Below are 18,231 nucleotides of genomic sequence, written 5' to 3'. Positions count from 1 at the left end.
CTTGCTTGGCTGGACCAGAAAGACTGAATGAGAAACAGCCTTGCTTAATTCTATTGAAAAGAGGTGGGCAACTTGTCCTCAGGCCATATGTGACTTTTGGACTTATTTCAAAGTCTCCAGGCCAAGGACCAGCTGGTCCCTCTGACAAGAGCATACAGCAGCAATGTTGATTTACAGTTATTTACAGAAAGGGGAACAAGGTGGGTAAGAAAGAGGAGGATGGACATCCCCACTCACTCCTTAGCATCAGCGCCAACAGAAAGCTCCGAGGGAATGGACTCAGAACAGGAAAAAAATGTTTGTTACTGTTCCTGTACACAGTAACACTGGAGAATCTAAGTTGAAATTCTGACAGCCCCTGTAATCTTTTCCCCATTTCTCAAGCCCTTCTTTTCCCCATTATGTAAAATGTAAAATAATGCACTTGGGGAAAAGGAATCCTCAATCTGAGTATTGCATTGGCAGTTCTGTGTTAGCAAAAACTTCAGAAGAGAAGGATTTAGGGGTAGTGATTTCTGACAGTCTCAAAATGGGTGAGCAGTGTGGTCGGGCAGTAGGGAAAGCAAGTAGGATGCTTGGCTGCATAGCTAGAGGTATAACAAGCAGGAAGAGGGAGATGGTGATCCCCTTATATAGAGCGCTGGTGAGACCACATTTGGAATACTGTGTTCAGTTCTGGAGTTCTGGAGACCTCACCTACAAAAAGATATTGACAAAATTGAACGGGTCCAAAGACGGGCTACAAGAATGGTGGAAGGTCTTAAGCATAAAACGTATCAGGAAAGACTTAATGAACTCAATCTGTATAGTCTGGAGGACAGAAGGAAAAGGGGGGACATGATCGAAACATTTAAATATGTCAAAGGGTTAAATAAGGTTCAGGAGGGAAGTGTTTTTAATAGGAAAGTGAACACAAGAACAAGGGGACACAATCTGAAGTTAGTTGGGGGGAAGATCAAAAGCAACATGAGAAAATATTATTTTACTGAAAGAGTAGTAGATGCTTGGAACAAACTTCCAGCAGGCATGGTTGGTAAATCCACAGTAAGTGAATTTAAACATGCCTGGGATAAACATATATCCATTGTAAGATAAAATACAGGAAATAGTATAAGGGCAGACTAGATGGACCATGAGGTCTTTTTCTGCCATCAGTCTTCTATGTTTCTATGTTTCTATTAGCTGCAACCCACTCACTTTAGTCAATGTGCAGCTCTCCAAAACGAGGGTTATCCAGAAAGTAAGGTTACAAGGCATGTAGCTCTTTGCGGGGAATGTTTGCGGGGAAAATTGGTGTTACTATCGTGTAGCGGAAAGCCAGCGGAAGAGAACGAGCAGCGCCAGTGGTCAGTAGATCATCTACTGGCGTTGTGGTGAAGGTTAGAGATGAACTTCCTGATTCCTTTTTCCCTCCAAATGCAAAGTGTGCACTGTAATACACTATCTGAATGCTAAGGGCATGAACGCTTCTGCGATGGGTACCAAGATTTGTGCGTGATGGGTGCTGAGTTTTGAATTTTTTGGCTGAAGGAGAACCAACACCAACACCCCCATAAATACTTTTTCCACTTTTCCTGAAGTGGTTCACACTGTTGCAAAGTTAGTATAATTTCCCCAACTTCAGACACCAGGTTTCTTTTCAGTTCCACACCAACCTGGGTGCTTGAGTTTAAAAACAAAACAAGAGAAAAACACCACGAAGATCCAAGAAAATAAACAAGCGGAATCATTAAACAAATCAATTCACACTTCTCACTCAAGGCACAAATGTGTAGGCTCAAATTATCCTATTTCAGAAGCATTGTTTGAAGCCCTAGTTCTCTGGAGAAAACTAATGCTGGAAGGAAAGAGAAGAGGACCACTAAAGGCAAAGTGGATGACTCAGTCACCATGGTGATTAGTGTACCATTGGAAGGCCTGGAAGGGTCAAGACAGATCACCATGAAGAAAGATGTAGTCGCTAGGAATCAAAACTACTGTATTTTGGAGTATAAGACGCACCTTTTCCCCCCTAAAAGAGGGTGGAGATGCCGGTGCATCTTATACACGGAATACAGCCATGTTTTGGCCTCCCAAAGCTCCACCATGCGTTCCATTTTTACAGAAAAATGGGCCTGTTTTTCGCAGAATTCAGGTGCACAGAGGGTTTGGGAGGCCTGCAAAGAGCTCTTGTGCCTGGAGAAAGGCAAAAACACCCCCATTTTTGCAAACAAACAAAAAGGGTGAAAAACAGGCTATTTTTTGCAAACAACATGGGCGTTTTTGCCTAACCCCAGCCTCTAGGAGCACTCTGCAAGTTTCCCAAACCCTCTGTGTGCCCCCCCTTTTTTTTTTTTGCAAAAAATGGGTAAAAAAAACGGTCTGTTTTTGCAAAAAAAAAAAGGGGGGGGTGCTCCCTCGGGCTGGGGGAAGGCAAAAACGCCCGTGTTTTTGCAAAAAGCAGAGCCATTTTGCAAAAAAAAACCAGGGCATGCAGAGGGTTTGGGAGGCTTGCAGAGTGCTCCTGGGTGCCAAGTAGGACAAAAACTATTTTTCCTTACTTTCCTCTTTAAAATCTTGGTGTGTCTTACACACCAGTGTATCCGAAAAATATAGTACTTTACACATTGGATTTGTATGCCGCCCCGAGTCTACGGAGAGATAGATAAGATAGATAGATGGATGGATGAATAAATAAATAAAAAAGAAAGAAAGAAAGAAAGAAAGAAAGAAAGAAAGAAAGAAAGAAAGAAAGAAAGAAAGAAAGAAAGAGATGCAAAGTTGTTCTCGTCAGAAAAGAGGATTTTGGACCACTGAGAAACAGGACAGGTCTGTTTGTCTTTAGCTCAGGTAAGACGTTTCTGACGTTGTTTGTTGTTCAGGAGTAGCTTTTGACAAGAGGAATATGACATTTGAAGCCCATGTCCAGGATCCGCTTGCGTGGGGTAGCTCTTGATGCACTGGCTCCAGCTCAGTCTACTCCATGTGAAAGTCCCCAATAGTTTTGAATGGCCTTTTCCTGACAATTGTCTCCAGGCTGCGGACATCCCTGCTGCTTATGCATCTTTTTTTCTTCCACACATTTCCCTCCCACATAACTTTCTATTAAGGTGCTTTGATACAGCACTTTGGGAACATCCAACTTCCTTTGCAATTACCTTTTGAGGCTTTCCCTCCTTATGGAGGGTGTCAATGATGGTTTTCTGCACAACTGTCAGGTCAGCAGTCTTTCCCATGATTGAAATTCAACATGAGGAACTGAGATCGCAGCATTAGAAAGGTTGAGAACCACTGATTTAAAGGCTCAGGAACCCTTTGCACGTGTTATGGTTTAATTAGCTGATTAGAGTGAGCCACTTTGAGCCTGTTATAATGCACCTTTTCATAATATTCTAATTTTTTGAGATTGTGGATTTGGGGTTTTCATGAGCTGTACTCCATAATCACAATAATGACAAATCACGGCTTGAATTATCTTGCTTGAACGCTTCTCCATCCTCTGCCAACCTTGGCTCCATTCCACTCTATCCACCCCTTCCAAAGTCTCAATTTCTACCACCGTACCCGGTAGAAGTGTGTTGTGTATGTCCAACTCTGAGCAAGTCATGAAAGTTTCTTTGCGCCTCCTCTTTCACTTCCAAGTCAAGGGGGAAGCGAGATTCATTTAACAACCCCTATGACAGTCATTAAGTGTTGTACCTCATGATTCATGACAAATGTATACTTTCTTTTAAGTACACTGAGAGCATATGCACCAAAGACAAATTCCTTGTGTGTCCAATCACACTTGGCCAATAAAGAATTCTATTCTATTCCCGCCTCCTTATTCCCTCCACAACCAAAAGCATGTGGTTCTCGCCACAATCGTTAAGCTTTTTCCCAACCTGGAATATCCAAATTAGTGATACCTAGTAATATGTCGGAAAGGGGCACCCTGTGTACACCCTAGGACAGGGGTCTCCAACCTTGGCAACTTTAAGCCTGGTGGATTTCAACTCCCAGATTTCCATGACAATGGTGGCGCAATGGTTAAAGTGCAGTACTGCAAGCTCCTTCTGCTGACTGCTGGCTATAGTTCACCAGTTCAAATCTCACCACTGGCTCAAGATTGACTCAGCCTTCCATCCTTCCGAGGTGAGTAAAATGAGGACCCAGATTGTTGGGGGCGATATGCTGACTCTGTAAACCGCTTGGAGAGGGCTGTGCAGCACTGTGAAGTGGTATATAAATCTAAAGGGAATTGCTAGTGCTATTTAGTTCCAAAGTGGATCTGGGAGACAAAAGCAATCCAAGGACAAGGCAATCTCTGCCAGGTAGGCACAGGTAGTTTGGAACAATGCAGATCCTGCTGCTGTCCCGCATCTCTTGCTCACCTCTGAGTAGCGCCTTTCCAAAGCGGCGATCGACTCCCGCTCCACTTCCCAATCCGGTTTCCTTTGTTTGCGCTGTTGCCGCACCTTGGCTTTGCGCTTGGCGTATCTGTCCTTCCAGCGCTCGAAGCTGCGCACCGGGTCGCCGCCCGATTCCGACGCGACGCTCCGACTCCCTTCCATTCCCTCGTCCGGTGGAATCGAGGATCAGAACACGCCGCCGAAAGGAAAAGAAACGCGACGCGAAAGGGAGCCGGGCGCGGGGAGATGACATCACGGGCAAGCTCCTCCCTCTTTGGAGGAGGCGGAGGGATTCCCTCTCAGTTCCTGGTCCGTTGGCTGCGCGCTTTGCACTTTCATATCATCAAGAATAACGTTTGGTTCAGGTTCTTACTACAGTATTGGATTGTGTTGCATCTGACATGGTGCACCACAGCCACGTAGGATCTGGTTATTGTGCTCATTGTTGTGTTGCATCTGACTAGTCTACACATTATTATCTTGCATTATTGACTTTTGCCGCCCAGAGTCCTCTGGGGATGGGGCGGCGTATAAGTCCAAATAATAAATAAATAATTTGCTGACTGATTGCGAGACTTTTTGCTTCATTCCCCAACTGAAACTTTTTTAAATCAAAAAGTCAATTTTATGAACGTAGATAAAATACTTGTAAGTTGTTGTTGTTGTTGTTATTATTATTATTATTATTATTATTATTATTATTATTATTATTATTATTATTATTATTATTATTATTACAATATAACACAGCAAACCAGATCACTCTGCTGGATTTCGTAGTTCATCACCAGTTGGGCATCTAGAACTGCTTGATGTAGCGGCAAATTATGTGTGCCGACACAGTAAAGTGGCCTTTTACAGTTGGCAGGTGGAGATTTTGTCAATTCTGATTGTTTTCATATGTCTGCTGAGATCTTTTGGCACTGTGCCCAGCGTGCCAAGGACCACTGGGACCACTTTCACTGGCTTATGCCAGAGTCGTTGCAGCTCAATGATGATGATGATTATTATTATTATTATTATTACTACTACTACTACTACTACTACTACTACTTTAAAAGTCCCTGTTGTGACAGAAATGAATTTGCGTGTGATTGCCAAAGAACTACTTTTTTACCCAAATTGGGATAGTTTACCCAGGTTTGGGAAGCACTGCATTTGTGCATTATTTTATGCTTCGTTGTAGAAGGAATATAAAATACAGATAGTCAATGACTTACAATTCCATAAGGAGTTGGGCGGCCTACAAATTGACTGGCTGGCTGGCTGGCTGAGTGAGTGAGTGAGTGAATGAATAAAAATAAATAAATAAATAAATAAATAAATAATTTGTTTTGCAACCAGTTGAACTTATAACAGCACTGAACCTCACACTGGCTTAATAATTCAACATGTATTTATGGTGGTTGTGGTGTTCCGGGGTCACGCAACCTCGCCAGGCAACTTCCATCAAGCAAAATCAATGCAGGACACCAGATTTGCTTAATAACTATGGAATTCACTTAACAACTTGACTCATTTGTTTAGCAACAATGGCAAAAAATTGTAAAGTCAGGCATGACTTATTTAACAACTGCCTTGCTTAGCAACAGATAGTCCAGTCCCAATTGTGGTTCTCAGTTGAAGAATACCTTTACAGTGATCCCTCTATTATCGCGAGGGTTCCGTTCCAAGACCCCTCGCGATAATCGATTTTTCGCGATGTAGGGTTGCGGAAGTAAAAACACCATCTGCGCATGCGCGCCCTTTTTTTTCCTATGGCCGCGCATGCGTAGATGGTGGAGTTTGCGTTCCCCGCCGCCCACGCAAAGGGGAAACCCCGATTCGGCTCCTCGCTGCTGCTGCGCTACCGAGCAGATCAGCTGCTGGGCGGCCGAAGGAACCTTCCCTGGGTCTTCCCCCTCTTGCTGGCGGGCGGAGCGAGCGGCGGGCATCAGCGAGGAGCCGGGGTTTCCCCTTTGCATGGGTGGCCGGGAAGACCCAGGTTGGGGGCTCGGGGGGGTGCTGGGAAGCCCCCCAGGCCGGCTGCGACCTTTTAAAACAGCCGCGCCGCTTCCCAGCTGAGTCCCGAAGCCAAACGCGGAAGTGGGGGTTTTTTTAATTAATATTTTTTTAAAAATCGCGATATAGCGTTTCGCGAAGATCGAGATCGCGAAACTCGAGGGATCACTGTATATAATTTGAAGCAGGGCTACTTCCTAACAAGCTCTGTAGGCAGGAAAGTTAAGCGCTAGACCTGGATAACACTTGAATGGGAGGCCATGAGAAATAGAACTGAGAAATTAAATCATCACAGTTATGTCAAACTACATCCATATTATTACCAAGAAATTTTAATGGATGTGCCCATGTTATCAGCTGAGTTTAGCTCTAGGTAACCTTTAGCTCTTTATTGTTCACAACCAAAATGAAATATGGCAAAGAAATAATATAAAAATGGCTACAGGTATTACCAACTTTGTTACATGCTAATAACAAAGCAAAGTATACATTTGAAATGAAACAGTAATTGATATCAGTAACAAGAGGAATTGTGCAACCACAGTATTATGTCATTACCTGCTTTTGGGGTGGGGGAGTCCTGAGTGTGATTGTGATCAGATTCAAAAATTGGTCAGAACCCAATTTAGTCATGATCAGAAGCATTTGTGACCAGAGGTTTTACTGTATAACTATATTTCAATAGGCTATAATATAAGAATCTTGCAAATCCAATTGTGCTGTATCTGAACACAAGAACAGGGGGAACACAAGAACAAGGGGACACAATCTGAAGTTAGTTGGGGGAAAGATCAAAAGCAACATGAGAAAATATTATTTTACTGAAAGAGTAGTAGATCCTTGGAACAAACTTCCAGCAGACGTGGTAGATAAATCCACAGTAACTGAATTTAAACATGCCTGGGATAAACATAAATCCATCCTAAGATAAAATACAGGAAATAGTATAAGGACAGACTAGATCAGTGTTTTTCAACCAGTGTGCCTATGGCAGGACCTTGCAGATGTTTGCTCACTATGACCAATATGCGTTATTTACGCCTTGCTGTGGCTCAGTCTGTTTTCTCTGGTTTGCCAACAACATAAAATTGTCCATGTGGGAAGCAATCAGCATGTAGATCTAAACCGTACACACGTATTTGAATACAATGGTGCGTAAAAATTTCAAAGCAATATAAAGTTTTTTTAAAAAAATCTCAACCAAAGGTTATTTTATCTGTTTATTAAATTTCTACACCACCTATCTCACCTGACTGGGCGGTTTACAACAGCATAATAAAACAATATAAAAACATCACATGACCTGATGGCGAATGTGGAAATGGTGATGTTACCAGGAAAATAACTTGGACGTGTCAATGTACAGCAGTCATCATGAGTCAAGCTGAATTGAGGGAGACTTTTCTAAAGTTTGTTTGTTTTTACATATACAACAGGGTAATTTAACATTTAGCCATAGTCCATCTGGCATATGGTTCAGCTGTGTGACTAAAAGAAAAAGAAAACATCTCAAAGTAGGGAATATTTAATTCTCAAACTAAAGGCAACAAACCAGTGAATGTTGTTCCAAGGAAACACTTGTGCCTGTCTCAAATTAGGGAATGATGAATAAAAATAAAAAAAGCTGTTGAGTCCAAGTCCCTAAAGCACAGGCATGCAGTGATAGGTGTGGTTATGCCACACCCAGGGCAGAGTTAGGCATCCAACAAGTGATGGAATACTTTCCAACACTAGACTGAATGAAAAAATAGAGAAATGGTTATATAATGCTACATGGCATTGGGCCAGAATACATCCGGAACCGCCTTCTAACGCACGAATCCCAGCGGCCGATAAGGTCCCACAGAGTTGGCCTTCTCTGGGTCCCATCGACCAAACAATGTTGTTTGGTGGGCACCAGGGGAAGAGCCTTCTCTGTGGCAGCCCCGGCCCTCTGGAATCAACTCCCCCCAGAGATTAGAACGGCCCCCACCCTCCTTGTCTTTCGCAAATTACTCAAGACCCGCCTTTGTCGCCAGGCATGGGGGAGTTAGGATATTCCTTCCCCTAGGCCATTACAAGTTATGTATGGTATGTTTGTGCGTATGTTTGGTTTTTATAATAAGGGTTTTTAGTTGTTTTATTAAATTGGATTGTTACATGTTGTTTTTTATCATTGTTGTTAGCCGCCCCGAGTCTGCGGAGAGGGGCAGCATACAAATCCAATTAATAATAATAATAATAATAATAATAATGATGATGATGATGATGATGATGATGATGAGACTAGAGCAAGGTTGCTGTTTAACTGCAAAGTCTTAAAACACAGGTTGGCATTTTTTTCTGGTCCCATTTTTTAAAAATGTATTTTCAGTAATAGTAAATATCTTGTATCTCTTTGAGGCAAGGCACCCTAACCCAAACCCTTGGCATGAGCGACATCAAGTTGGCCACCTTTAAGCCAGTCATATGATGGTCAAGCCACTCCCACCTGGTCACATGACTGGCAAGCCACTCCTACCCAGTCGCATGGTTGACAAGCCACTCCCACTTGGTCACATGACCATCAAGTCATACCTACAAAATAAGCCACACCCACAGTGTGGTAGTAAAAAAAATTGTGGCCCTTCACTGGCTACAGGGAATATGGCAGCAATACAAATGTACAGGTAGTTCTCTGCTATGTCTAATAGATGGCAGGGCAGTAACTGGGGCTTGACTTGTAACTGGGTTCAGTCATATTTATTGAACACAATATAGAACAACTCACAAATAACTTCAGAGGTAAAACAATTCCTGACAGCTCTTTAACTAAGCAGCTGACCGACAATTCTGCTCCTAGAGCAGCCTCTAGAGCAGTGTTTTTCAACCAGGTGTCAGGTGTGCCATAGGGAAATTAAACATGGGTCCCTAAACTATGGCCCACGTGCCGGATACGGCCTGCGGAGGCCATTTATCTGGCCCACCGCCAGCCGCCTCCACCTGAACATAAAAATTCCCCTCACAATCCCTCCAGCTATCAGCGACAGGAAGAGTGGAAGCACAGGGAACACTCACTGACCAATCACTTTCTAGGATTCATCCCAACCACTCGCGATAAACCAATAGCAGGCCACCTCTCATCCACAGCCACGAAGGTCCCCGCTCAGGCTGCGGTGCACTTGTCATTGTGTGGCCGCGGTGAGTAGTTGAAGCTGCTCCTCCTCCCCATGGTCCGGAATTCTAATCCTGGTCAGGACTAGAGGTAAATGTTGCCACCACTAGATGAAGCCTCAGCTGGTTATGTCTATCCTGATAGTTTATATAGATATTTGAACTATGTTAGAGTGTCATTTACATTTACATTTGTAAATGTAAAAATTGTGCCACGGCTCAAAAAAGGTTGAAAATCACTGCTCTAGAGGAACCCCAGAACACTCCACCCCTTTCCGCCAAGTTGGCACATACGTAGTACTCAGCGGAAAGCTCCACTTACTTTTCCCTACCAGTATGGGATCCTCAGGCAGGCACGGGTGCGTGCGCACCAGACATGTGTGCGCGTGCCTCCGTGCGAGATTTCGCTTTGTGCATGCGCTCAAAGTGATAACTTATGCGGGTGAGATTTTGGCTTATTTTTGCTCTCTTTTTTTTGCTGACAAAAATTGTTGAAATGTCGCCTGCGCAAGCATCCTCATGTGAGATTTTGCTTCGGGCACATGCGCAGAAGCAAAGTTTCACATGGAGGCACCTGCACGCATGTTGGGCACATGTGCGGCCTGCCCAGCCTCCAGAACCCATCAAAAACCACTAACGGATCACCGATCCCATCCGGTACTGAAGGGGGCCTATCACTGGTAGTACTGCAAATACGCAGGATGGCGTTGAACCATCTCCGATCTTCAAGGCTTGGCTGTACTTGAAGGTAGGTGCTGTTCTGGACTCACCTCTACAGGGGAAGGCTCCTGAAGTAATGGCTGTACTGGAGGATGACCCACTATGGACCCCTCCGCTGGACATCCAGGTGAGTCCCTAGGGGAATGCTTGGTAGTGTCCCTATTTTCCTGGGGATGAAGAAGGCTGTTTTCTTTCTTCAGTGGCTGCAGGGAATATGGCAGCAGCATGAAGGTACAGATAGTTCTCAACTTACAACAGTTTGTTTAGTGACCATTCAAGGTTACAACGGACTGAAAAAAGTGACTTATGAACATTTTTCACACTTAACAACCATCTTAGTATCCCTATAAACATGATCAAAATTTGGATGGTTGGCAACTGGCTCATATTTATGACAATTGCAATGTTCCAGAGTCGTGTGATACCTTTTGTGACCTCCTTACAAGTCAATGGGGAAGACAGGTTCACTTAACAATTGTGTTACTAACTTAACAGCTGCAGTGATTCACTAAACTGAAGCACGAAAAGTCATAAAATGGGGCACAATTCACTTAACAAATGTTTTACTTACCAAAATTTTGCCCTCAATTGTGGTCGTAAGTCAAGGACTACCTGTATCTTTATCTGATGAACGCATCAGCCAAAATTTGTTATTTAAAAAATCAGAAAACCATACTGCCAAATTTCAGGCATGAGTTATTTGGGTCCGTGTCTGTTTGTCTATTATCAAAAGTCAGAATATCACCTGAAACCACACAATCAAAAGTTCCTTTTTATGTACGTCAACCATCTTGACACACACACTTCTGGAATGAATATGCTCAAATATTCTATTCCACTGGATTTTATACAAAATGACAACTTTAGGTAGAAACAAATATGATTACACAGTGATTTCCAGATAAACACAGGGAATAACAGTATTCTTTGCACAAATCCCACCCAGTGTATTGTGGTTTTTGATTTTCACTGTGTTTCATTTTAGACATATGATGCAATTATGATGTGCAGAGCAGGTGTGTCTACCTAATTGCGCCCTAGTGAGACACTTAGAAAAATTATAATGTACAATGGAAGGTAAATAACCTGTAGTGTTGAAGTGCGGTATAGAAAAAATAAAGGATGCTCAGTCTTTCAGTGAGAGAAAAATCCATTTCATTCATTCATTCATTCAATTCATTCATTCATTTATTTATTTATTAGATTTGTATGCCGCCCCTCGCCGAAGACTCGATCTTCATGCGATCACAAAGTTTCTAAAAACTTCAATTCTCTTCTTCAAGCAAGATGTGTCAAGATTTTATGGATAGAAAGAAGGACAAATTCTAAAATAAGCAGCTAACCCTTTATATCACTTATTAGGTGGAGAAATTACATGTACACCTTTTTTAATTGTTACATGTACACATTTTTTGTTTTCAAATATCAGAAGTGAGTGTGGTCCAATTAATATTGCCTTTATACCAGCGGAAATCATAAAAAAAATTGATTGTACTGAGATGGACAAGATAACGAAGGAACTACAAGATATGGAGGAATCTGAATATTATACAACATGGAATAAATTGTATGAGTGGTTAAAGAACAAGGATAACAGAATATAGAATATGTAAATACCAATTATTAGCTGTTTGTGTGTGTGTGAGAGTGAACACCCCCCCCCCCCAAATATATACAAATGTATATATTTTGAATGACAATCATTATCTCCAGAATATCTTCAGGACCGCCTTCTGCCGCACGAATCCCAGCGACCGGTTAGGTCCCACAGAGTTGGCCTTCTCCGGGTCCTGTTGACTAAACAATGTCGTTTGGCGGGACCCATGGGAAGAGCCTTCTCTGTGGGGCCCCGACCCTCTGGAACCAGCTCCCCCCGGAGATTAGAACTGCCCCCACCCTCCTTGCCTTTCGTAAACTCCTTAAAACCCACCTCTGCTGTCAGGCATGGGGGAATTGAGACATTAATGATTTTTCAATTATTAGATTTGTTGTACATTGTTTTATTGTTGTTGTGAGCCGCCCCGAGTCTGTGGAGAAGGGTGGCATACAAATCTAATAAATAATAATAATAATGTACCTCATGATTCTTGACAAATGTATATTTTATTTTAGGTACAGAGTATATGCACTAGAGACCAATTCCTTGTGTATTCTATCACACTTGGCCGATAAAGAATTCTATCTATCTATCTATCTATCTATCTATCTAGCTTGGCTGCATAGCTAGAGGTATAACAAGCAGGAAGAGGGAGATTATGATCCCACTATATAGAATGCTGGTGAGACCACATTTGGAATACTGTGTTCAGTTCTGGAGACCTCACCTACAAAAAGATATTGACAAAATTGAACGGGTCCAAAGACGGGCTACAAGAATGGTGGAAGGTCTTAAGTATAAAACGTATCAGGAAAGACTTAATGAACTCAATCTGTATAGTCTGGAGGACAGAAGGAAAAGGGGGGACATGATCGAAACATTTAAATATATTAAAGGGTTAAATAAGGTCCAGGAGGGAAGTGTTTTTAATAGGAAAGTGAACACAAGAACAAGGGGACACAATCTGAAGTTAGTTGGGGGAAAGATCAAAAGGAACATGAGAAAATATTATTTTACTGAAAGAGTAGTAGATCCTTGGAACAAACTTCCAGCAGATGTGGTAGATAAATCCACAGTAACTGAATTTAAACATGCCTGGGATAAACATATATCCATCCTAAGATAAAATACAGAAAATAGTATAAGGGCAGACTAGATGGACCATGAGGTCTTTTTCTGCCGTCAGACTTCTATGTTTCTATGTTTCTATGTTTCTATGTTTCTATCTATCTATCTATCTATCTATCTATCTATCCATCCATCCATCCATCCATCTATCTATCCTATCTATCTATATCTATCTATCTATCTATCTAGCTATCTAGCTATCTAGCTATCTAGCTATCTAGCTATCTTATCTATCTATCTTATCTATCTATCTATCTTATCTATCTTATCTATCTTATCTATCTTATCTATCTATCTATCTATCTATCTATCTATCACCATTGGGACTTGGATGGGAAGAGTGCTAACAAAAAACAAACATTTTCAATAACGTACTCCTGTTGAATTTAGTAGGAAGGGGGTGTTCCCTGACAAACCATGTTTTTTTCCAGAACTGTGTTTTATTTATTTTTCTAGATTGAGGGTAGGGAGACCAAAGGCAAAGCTGTGGAACATAGCAATAGTTATTTGGGATTTGACAGCTTATAAATTATGTACAATAATACAATATACAGTAATACAATGCTTAAGGTATTCTATAATTTGTACATGCTAATTTTCTGACAAAATATTGCCATATGATGATATATGTGCTTTTGACTTATTTTTTTCTGTGACATTGCCTCCCTTGATTAAGCAGAGAGATCACCATCTCTCCCTGGAGTAAAATTGGTCTCCACTTAAATAACAAAAAAAACCAGCTTTGTTGGCTCCATCTCTCCTTGACTCATCCTTAATGAGTGTAAAGGAAGGAATGTGGTCCCAGCTAACATGTGGTAACCTCTTTATTAGGAGTTTTTCTTTGCAATGCAAGATGTACTGCCAACATTTTTTCCAGGCGTTACAAATCACACCAGCCTTCAAATAAGATCCACATTTACATTTAAAACCAATAACCAATTTAATCTAACAATATAACATTTGGAATACTGTGTTCAGTTCTGGAGACCTCACCTGCAAAAAGATATTGACAAAATTGAACGGGTCCAAAGACGGGCTACAAGAATGGTGGAAGGTCTTAAGCATAGAACGTATCAGGAAAGACTTCATGAACTCAATCTGTATAGTCTGGGGGACAGAAGGAAAAGGGGGTACATGATCGAAACATTTAAATATGTTAAAGGGTTAAATAAGGTCCAGGAGGGAAGTGTTTTTAATAGGAAAGTGAACACAAGAACAAGGGGACACAATCTGAAGTTAGTTGGGGGAAAGATCAAAAGCAACGTGAGAAAATATTATTTCACTGAAAGAGTAGTAGATCCTTGGAACAAACTTCCAGCAGACGTGGTTGATAAATCCACAGTAACTGAATTTAAACATGCCTGGGATAAACATATATCCATTGTAAGATGAAATACAGGAAATAGTCTAAGGGCAGACTAGATGGACCATGAGGTCTTTTTCTGCCGTCAGTCTTCTATGTTTCTATGTTTCTAACATTCCAAATGAAACCTGAGCTAGTCTGCTTAAAATTTTCACCTGTATCCTTTTAGGGATAGGGATTCAAATCTGAGCATCATCCTTAATCTTGGATTATTTGAATTTTATGAAGAATATGATAAAACAAAATAAAACCTATTGCACCTGTAAAGGTAGCATCAGGGGAATGTGTATCCTTCTATGTTCTTAACAGATTGGTGGAATTTCACTTAATTGCACTGACTGAAGAATACTGGGACTTAGTTGCAAGACCCTTTACAGATAATTTTTATTTTTTATTTTTTATTTATAGTTTGCAGGGGACCCTATACTATCTTAAACATATAGCAGTCCAGTTTCTTCTTGAGGGTCTCCAGTGCTGGGGCGTTCACAACCTCTGCAGGCAGGCCATTCCACCAGTTGATCGCTCTCATCATCAGAAAGTTCTTCCTTATTTCTAGGTTGAATCTCTCCTTGGTCAGCTTCCATCTGTTGCTCCTTGTCTGGCTCACTGGTATTATGTCCCACCTGGACCTCCGCTTTGCTACACTACCCATGCCCAGTTCCTGCAACCTTTCCTCGTATGTTTTGGTTTCCAGTCCCCTTATCATTGTGGTTGCTCTCTTCTGTACTTTTTCCAGAGTTTCAATATCTTTTTTGTAGCTTGAAGCCCTATTTGGACCGGGAGTCACTGCTCACAGTCACTCATGCCCTCATCACCTCGAGGCTCAACTACTGTAACGCTCTCTACATGGGGCTACCTTTGGAAAGTGTTCAGAAACTTCAGATCATGCAGAATGCAGCTGCGAGAGCAATCATGGGCTTTTCCAAATATGCCCATGTTACACCAACACTCTGCAGTCTGCATTGGTTGCCGATCAGTTTCCGGTCACAATTCAAAGTGTTGGTTATGACCTATAAAGCCCTTCATGGCACCGGACCAGATTATCTCAGGGACCGCCTTCTGCTGCACGAATCCCAGCGACCGATTAGGTCCCACAGAGTGGGTCTCCTCCGGGTCCCGTCAACTAAACAATGCCGCTTGGCGGGACCCAGGGGAAGAGCCTTCTCTGTGGCAGCCCCGGCCCTCTGGAACCAACTCCCCCCAGAGATTAGAATTGCCCCCACCCTCCTTGCCTTTCGTAAGCTACTTAAAACCCACCTCTGCCACCAGGCATGGGGGAATTGAGATACCCTTTCCCCCTAGGCCTTTACAATTTTATGCATGGTATGTCTGTATGTATGTTTGGTTTTTTATTATAATGGGTTTTAATTGTTTTTAGTATTGGATTATTGTTATACGCTGTCTTATTATTGCTGTTAGCCACCCCGAGTCTCCGGAGAGGGGCGGCATACAAATACAATAAATAAATAAATAAATAAATAAATAAATAAATAAATAAATAAATAAATAAATAAATAAATAAATAAATAAATAAATAAATAAATAAATAAATAAATAAATAAATAAATAAATAAATAAATAAATAAATAAAATTAAATGCAGTACTCTAGGTGTGGTCTGACTAGGGTATTATAGAGTGGTATTAGTACCTCCTTAATCCTAGATTGTAACCCTCTGTTGATGCAGCTCAAGCTTGTGTTGGTTTTTTAGCCACCGCTGCACACTGCTGGCTCATGTTTAGTTGGTTGTCCACCAAGACTCCTAGATCTTTCTCACAGTCATTTGTGTTGAGTGTGGTTTCATCCAGTTTGTATGTATGTTTTGGGTTTATTGCTGATACTTTATTTAGTGCCAAATGCCAGTTGGACAGTCTTTAACAAGGTGGTATCTTGCAATGCTATTTGGGATTCTTTGGGTGGAATTTGAGGAAATGGATGGGAACTCTGTAGCAGGAACATTGTCATTTGTGGTTGGATTCTTGCCTAGCCTGACTTCTTCAGGCAATGGGAAGAACATGTTGGACTGGATTTGGGCAGAGAATAATGACTGCCTGAGAGAGGATGAGGTGCCATCAACCCTGAAGGAGGCAGTGCTATAATCTCTCTTGAAGAGGCCCATTCTCAGTCCAGCTGTGTCCGGCAATTTGCGCCCAGTCTTCAAATGTGGGAGAGCTTTAGAAAGAAACTAGCTAATCTAATTTGTCCATCATGAAAACAAACATTCAAAGGTTTCAGAAAGACTGCAGACCTGGAGAGTTCCTCAAGATATTGTAAAGCCACACATTTTTACCATTAAAAGCACATCATCATCATCATCATCATCATCATCATCATTATTATTATTATTATCAGTACAACACAGCAAACGAGATCATTATGCTGGATTTCGTATTTCATCACCAGTCGGGCGCTTCCCAAGCACCTAGGACTGCGTGATGTAGCGGCGAATTATGTTTGCTGGTCCCAGTAAAGCGGCCTTTTGCAATTGACAGATGGAGATTTTGTCAATTCCGATGGTTTTCAAATGTCCGCTGAGATCCTTTGGTACTGCGCCCAGCGTGCCAAGTACCACTGGGACCACTTTCACTGGCTTATGCCAGAGTCGTTGCAGCTCGATTTTTAGATCTTCGTATTTCACTAATTTCTCTATTATTATTATTATTATTATTAATTAGATTTGTATGTCGCCCCTCTCCGTAGACTCTGGGCGGCTCACAACAGTGATAAAAACAATGCATAATGACAAAATTAATAATTAGAATCTAAAATAACAATAGTACATTTTAAAAGTCTAAAAAGCAAGGAACCCCAATATAAAAAACATACATACAGTCATATCATGCACAAAAACTACATAGGCAGGGGGAGGTGTCTCAATTCCCCCACGCTAGACGACAGAGGTGGGTTTTAAGAAGTTTACGAAAGGCAAGGAGGGTGGGGGCAGTTCTAATCTCTGGAGGGAGCTGATTCCAGAGGGTCGGAGCCGCCACAGAGAAGGCTCTTCCCCTGGGTCCCGCCAGACAACATTGTTTAGTCGACGGGACCCGGAGAAGACCAACTCTGTGGGACCTAACCGGCCGCTGGGATTCGTGCGGCAGAAGGCGGTCTCGCAGATATCCTAGTCCGGATATCTATACATTCCATACATTAAAGACATTTTTTTTGCTTGATTATAAACTGGTGGTTCTCAACCTGGGTGTCGGGACCCCTTTGAGGGTCGAATGGCCGTTTCATAGGGGTCGCCTAAGAACTAAGGAACTAAAGCTTCTATTCTGGTGCTTTAGGACATATTTTTACAATCCAACCAACCAGGCGTTTACAGTGGGGGTGTCCCTCTGACCTTCCTGCCAATCATCTTAAAGCTCTGTTGGGAGAATTGGCACTAGACTTATGGTTCGGGGTCACCACAACATGAGGAACTGTATTAAGGGGTCGCGGCATTAGAAAGGTTGTGAACCACTGTTATAAACCATTCAGAAGCTACAATTGATCCAAAACCTCCTGACTATAGTTTGCTAACAAGAGAAGTCCACTTGTACTATATAATGTTATTAGTGTCATTGTTGCCCTGGGTATCAATACGTTTGAGATAAATTGAAAGTTTGAGTTTATGTGACATAGTTTTGGATTACTTTAAAAAACATCTCCACGAAATGGATTCTGACCATCCTGTATGATCACCCCTGATAGAAACGTTTATAGTTCTATGCTTCTTGAGATGTGAAAGACATGGATCCAAATGGAGACCTTCTCTGCTGTGGCCTCATAGCTGCACCTAATCCTCAGAGAGAGGCAGTATAAGTCCCGAGTGCTCAGAGAGGAATGGCATAAAAGTCAAACAAAAAAACAAACCAACAAACCAACAAAAATAAATAAATAAATAAATAAATAAATAAATAAATACAGTACTGTAATAAATAA

At 41.8% G+C, this 18,231-nt stretch overlaps 1 protein-coding gene across 1 annotated transcript in view; it reads right to left on the bottom strand.

Moving 5' to 3' along the window:
• Positions 1–4,683, bottom strand: part of DDX10 (DEAD-box helicase 10) — a 212,135-nt gene extending 207,452 nt beyond the window's left edge. The window contains exon 1 of the mRNA XM_070749725.1: positions 4,353–4,683. Within this exon, the coding sequence (XP_070605826.1) occupies positions 4,353–4,532 (180 nt within the window). The 5' untranslated portion in view covers positions 4,533–4,683. The remainder of the gene's footprint in view (positions 1–4,352) is intronic.
• Positions 4,684–18,231: the final 13,548 nt, after the last annotated feature.

Source organism: Erythrolamprus reginae, chromosome 4, assembly GCF_031021105.1.
Source record: "Erythrolamprus reginae isolate rEryReg1 chromosome 4, rEryReg1.hap1, whole genome shotgun sequence".
Taxonomy (NCBI): domain Eukaryota; kingdom Metazoa; phylum Chordata; class Lepidosauria; order Squamata; family Dipsadidae; genus Erythrolamprus; species Erythrolamprus reginae.
This window is presented reverse-complemented; position numbering and strand designations above follow the sequence as displayed.